Here is a 5,440-nt window from a genome sequence, read left to right as displayed (position 1 = left end):
CCACGCTGCAAACAGGACCACGCTGCAAACAGGACCACGCTGCAAACAGGACCACGCTGCTAACGGGACCATGCCGCTAATGGGACCATGCTGCTGAAAACCTCACTGCTAACATTACCATGCTGCTGGTGGTGCCACACTGTAAACAGGACCACGCTGCTAATGGGAAGACGCCGCTAATGGGACCACACTGCTAGCGGGACCACACCGCTAGCGGGACCACGCCGCTAATGGGACCATGCTGCTGAAAACCTCACTGCTAACATTACCATGCTGCTGGTGGTGCCACACTGTAAACAGGACCACACTGCAAACAGGACCACGCTGCAAACAGGACCACGCTACAAACAGTACCATGCCGCTAACGGGACCACGCTGCTAACGGGACCGTGCTGCTAATGGGACCATTCCAACCTCACTGCTAACAGGACCACGCTGTTAACTGTAACAGTGTTTTTATAACCGTTTTTTATTTTAATTGCTTTTTATTGTTTATATGTTTGTTTAAAATGGGTCTCTCTTGTAAATGAGTCCTGGTGACTCAGCGAGACTAACCCGTACAAATCAAGGTTGAATAAATAAATAAATGTTGTGAATCCTTTGGCAGGTGTACATGTGGGGTCATTGTCGGGGCCAGCCCGTCGCCCTGCCCCACCTGACGCACTTCAGCACCACCGACGACGTCTTCGCCTGCTTCGCCACGCCCTCTGTGATGTGGCGCCTCCTGTCCGTGGGTATGACCACAGCAAAGTTTCCCAGGGATTTTGGTTTTACTGATATTTTGTCGTCCAAGCGGCGGAGGGACGAGCGGTGAAGCGTCTCATTTTATTTCAGAGCACGATGACTTCGTGACGGTGTCCAGGGCTCTCAGGAAGGAGTTCGACAGCCCAGATACGGCGGATTTGACATTCAGCGTCGATGGAAAATGCATTCACGTTCACAAAGCCGTGCTGAAAATAAGGCATGCTTTGATTATTTTTATGAACGTGTTGCTTTTATAGGACGCACAAACGTTTCTAATTTATTATAAAATACATAAATTTATCCAAAAACTGAAATAAACATTTAAGCGTTCCAAACGATAAACGGTCTAACTTGAATGAAACACCCTTTCCTTACATTCGTGTGAGCAGGTGCGAGCACTTTCGCTCGATGTTCCGCTCCCAGTGGAGCGAGGATCAGCAGACCGTGATCGAGATCGTCCAGTTCTCGTACCCCGTCTACAGATCCTTCCTGCAGTTCCTCTACACCGACGCCGTCGACCTGCCGCCCGAGGACGCCATTGGTACGTTTGCCCACAGGTATGCGTTTCCGTGACTGACGGGCGTGATTTTAATGAATTGATCTTTTCTGTTTGCTGCAGGCTTGTTGGATCTGGCCACGTCTTACTGTGAGACCCGCCTGAAGCGTCTGTGTCAGCAGATCATCAAGAGGGGCATCACCGTAGAAAACGCCTTCACCTTGCTGTCCGCAGCCATACGATACGATGCAGAGGTGCCCTACTTAATGTCTTTAATGTTTATAGGAATTAGGGATGCACGATATTATCGGTATCGGCTGTTAGCATTGAAGTTGAATATCGGACATCGGCCATTCCATCAAAATAACGCACCGATATAAAAAGCGCTGTTTTTGTATGACAGCCCAGCGACAAGGATGCCTGCAGCGGCAGCGCAACGTGATGACGTCATGCGCGGCGGAGAGGAAGAAGTCAAAATGTCGGCGGTGTGGAAGGTTTTTTTTTTTTCCGTTGATGTCGTATTCCGAAGAATTTTGGACTACGTTGAGCCTCGCTACATCGTCCCCAGTCTGAGATATTTTTCCGACGTAGTCTTACCCGCGTTACAAGCCGTCATTTCCGACGTCATTGAGAAGCTAATAGCGCATAGCACTTGGGTGAGTTTTGTCGTGTTAGCCCCGTTAGCATGATTAGTCTCACGGCACAATGGATAGACACAAACTTTGATCTTAAAAAAGGCACAGGAGTGCAGAGGATCTCACACTGCAGCTAGGAACCTGGAACAAGCCTCCACAAGTGACTAATGCTAATAAATAACATTTAACACTTTTCATTTAATATAAGTTAAAGTGCTATGCATATCAAATGACTGTTACTGAATATATGTCACCAGCTCTTACAGCTGTTACACAGTTTTTGTAGCAAATAAGCCAAAATAAGAGGGTTAAGTTCTGACAAAGGCAAGTATATAAAAATATTGGTTATCAGCCAAATAAGTTTTAACATATTGGCATATCAGATCGGCTAAAAATCCAATATCGTTAACTCACCGGCAACAGACACAGTTCATGCCCGCGGCAACGGTTAACTTATGGAGCGAATGAAGCTTTTCTGAAGCTTGTTTCGATGAGGGGTTCGCCACTCGCTCTTCAACAACGTCCTCTTTGGCGCCATCTTTTGGCCACAAGTATGAACGGCAGCTTGAAACCACCCTGTTGTTTCAGCTGTTCTTTGATATCCCGACTGCTTTGAACTTTCGCTTTTTGTGGGTAAAAGATTAAAGTTAAGGTTATTTGACAAAATCAATCACGATAAGAGTTTGTTTACTACAAGCTCGTGTTATAATTGCGGTGGTTTTCTAAAGTCTTTATACTTTCTTGGGGGTGAAAGTGCTTTTGATTCGGTAAACAAAGCTCATAAAACATCAGGCTGGCTTCATGTCTCGCTACGCGTCGCTCGCTGTTTTTTTTTGTTTTTTTTTGTGCACCAGAACAAATACGTTCAACGATTTACGTCCTCGTAAACCGTCGAGTCGGGCACCAAAGCGGCGGTGACGTAACTTCAGCACTTTCGAAGCTTTGGATGTCCTTGATCACCTGACGGACCAAGCTCCGACACCGAGCTTCAGCTTCAAACGTCCGTTAGAGCTAACGTTGGTTGTGTCTGAGCAGCATGAGATTATAGAGACACCTGGTGTTCATACGGTGAATTGCACCTGCTTAATTTTAATGTTTTTGCAGCATGAGATTATAGTGACACCTGGTGTTCATACGGTGAACTGCACCTGCTTAATTTTAATGTTTTTGCAGCATGAGATTATAGTGACACCTGGTGTTCATACGGTAAACTTCACTTGCTTTATTATTTATTTTTTTTCTGCAGGACCTTGAGGAGTTCTGCTTTAGGTTTTGTGTGAACCATCTGACTCAGGTGACCCAGACCGCCGCTTTCTGGCAGGTCGACGGAGCTCTGCTGAAGGAGTTCATCGGCAGGGCCAGCCGCTGCGGCGCCTTCAAGAACTGAACCGGACCAGCTGGACTGGGTGGACGGACGCAGCTCGTTTAGTTTGTTTCTTGAGACACCTGACAGGTTGAACTGAACGTTGATCTTCTATCTGTGGTTTGGTTTCAGCACTTTGGCCATTTCCTGTGGAGTCGGATGATTATTTAAACATTTTAGTTTTTCTTGGCCAGTTTTTACCTTCCTCTATGCAGATGATGCAGTCTTTTATTTTTACTGAAAGAGATCTTTTATGTAAAGCGTGGAAAATACCACGGCGCTCAAACTCATCTCCATGATGCGTTTATGTGTTGAACCAGAAAGTTTGTGGATTTAAAAACGTATATTTAAGTTCACAGATTGTTCTGCGGGCCGTTTGACACCTAGTTTGGTGGAGTTTTATCTGATTTGGGACTTTTATTTTAGCTTTCAGTCCAGTTGTTAGATAAAAAATTTAAATAATTTTGCACTGCGGTCTTTCCAAAAAGTTAACACTCGTGGCACTGTTACATCATTTTGTAAATATTTTGTATTTTCTGAAGGTTGGAGCTCCAAATTTAACTTATTATTATTGTTTTTTTGTATTTGTTGATGCGTTATTTCAGTTGTAGTTGTCTGGGCAAAGCCAAAGAAGCTAACGGGTCCGCAGACTTGGAACAAGAAGTATTTAACGTTTTTGTTCGTTTTATTGCCGATTTGGTGAAAATGGAGCAGATTCAAACTTAAGTTTCAGCAGAATGAACACGTTTGTTTACTTTGACTCATCCTGACCAAAGACTTTGGAAATCTTAAGTTTTGCTTTCTGCTCGTCTTATTGGAAAAAGTCGGCGTAAGTTTCTGTTCCTTAGGTTTCTTTTTCTTGGTGCTCTGAATACTGGAGAAACAATCCTTTTAGTTAATTTTATTGTTTTATTACTAATTGGATCCAACGTGTAATAGATTTCCTTACTGTACTGAGGGAGAAATGTATTTTTATGCTTTTAAACAGTTTTTTTGCGCCTTGCTGCTTTTTATAAATAATTTTCAACTTTAAGATATTCATTGCTGTTATTTGATTGTTGTCTTTTTTATATTTAAATTTGATGCTGTTTATGTGAATAAATAAAAACTTTAAACTATATATTTGTTGACGTAAATTAAAATCTTATTTGATTGGGCGTTCAGGCAGTGGGTGGAGAGCTTACTGACGACCCCGCCTATTTAGTGACGTAGGCACTATTTGCGGAAGTAACCCGGAACTGTCAAGCTAATTTAATTTTTTGCAGAAAACTGCAAAATATTTTATTAATCAAAATTTTGGTAACGCACGAGCTGGGTAGTAAATTTTAAAATGTATATATTTACCATAGTGTTACTCTTTTAGCTGCTGTGTTACATTAATTTTGCTAAATTTATATAACATTTTCTAGTAACAGCCGAGCTGAAGCGTTTATTGTGAAAGTACAAACCGGAAGTTGCGCTTCTCCATTTTTAAAACTACGTTTCGAACCGGGTTAATGTTTACTCCCCTTGAACTCTTAATCTATTTCTGGTTATATCGGCGGACGGTACCAAATATATAGATCGGATATTCTTGTGACTGAATGGAAGCGGAGCAGGAATGGATCCGAGCCGAACCGGGTCAGTCCACGTCACGTCGAGAAACGAGAGACAGCAGCAGCCAGACGGACAGCAGGCTCCACGGTGAGCTCCGTTTTAGCTAGTTTGTGCCATAAACCATCAGCTGATGTGACTGATAGCTAAAGGGGTATTTAAAAGTGTACTTTATAAATTTATATTGGCACATACAGATTTAGATTTTGTTACTAGTACAGTTAAATATTTGTTAAAAATGTTGTCATGCACAGAGTATCCATCCCTTGAGATCAACCCTTTAAGCTGTTTACAATCTTTTACAGCTCATTTCTGCTTTTGTTTTGGTTCAACTTCTTTCTGCTTTTTTTTTTTTCCAGATTCTGTTTTGGTTCAGCTGTTTGCAGCTTCTTCTGCTCATTAAGCATTTTTATGATTCAGCTGTTTTCAGCTTATTTCTGCTCATTTCAGTTTTTGTTCTGCTTTAGCTGTTTCAGCTTGTTCTGCTCATTTTAGCTTTTGTTCTGCTTTAGCTGTTTGAAGCTTGTTCTGCTCATTTTAGCTTTTGTTTTGGTTCAGATGTTTTCAGCTTGTTCTGCTCATTTTAGCTTTTGTTCTGCTTTAGCTGTT

The 5,440-nt window shown here is 42.5% G+C and overlaps 2 protein-coding genes across 4 annotated transcripts in view; both read left to right on the top strand.

The window, feature by feature from the left end:
- Positions 1-3,479, top strand: part of rcbtb1 (regulator of chromosome condensation (RCC1) and BTB (POZ) domain containing protein 1) — a 6,984-nt gene extending 3,505 nt beyond the window's left edge. The window contains exons 8-12 of one of the 3 annotated variants that reach the window (XM_037696440.1): positions 608-734; positions 835-961; positions 1,134-1,285; positions 1,364-1,494; positions 3,122-3,479. In XM_037696440.1, the coding sequence (XP_037552368.1) occupies positions 608-734; positions 835-961; positions 1,134-1,285; positions 1,364-1,494; positions 3,122-3,262 (678 nt within the window). In that variant the 3' untranslated portion in view covers positions 3,263-3,479. Of the gene's footprint in view, positions 1-607; positions 735-801; positions 964-1,108; positions 1,286-1,363; positions 1,495-3,121 lie in introns of all 3 variants that reach the window. The other 2 variants (XM_037696439.1, XM_037696438.1) reach the window with 2 other exon arrangements.
- A 1,342-nt stretch (positions 3,480-4,821) lies between these two features.
- The window catches only part of cdadc1 (cytidine and dCMP deaminase domain containing 1), a 10,406-nt gene continuing 9,787 nt past the window's right edge, over positions 4,822-5,440 (top strand). Inside the window, exon 1 of the mRNA XM_037696441.1 lies at positions 4,822-4,921. Coding sequence (XP_037552369.1) covers positions 4,822-4,921 — 100 coding nt within the window. The remainder of the gene's footprint in view (positions 4,922-5,440) is intronic.

Source organism: Nematolebias whitei, chromosome 23 (assembly GCF_014905685.2).
Source record: "Nematolebias whitei isolate Nwh7 chromosome 23, NemWhi1, whole genome shotgun sequence".
Lineage (NCBI taxonomy): Eukaryota > Metazoa > Chordata > Actinopteri > Cyprinodontiformes > Rivulidae > Nematolebias > Nematolebias whitei.
The sequence above is the reverse complement of the archived record's forward strand: the minus strand, read 5'-3'. Positions and strand labels throughout refer to the sequence as shown.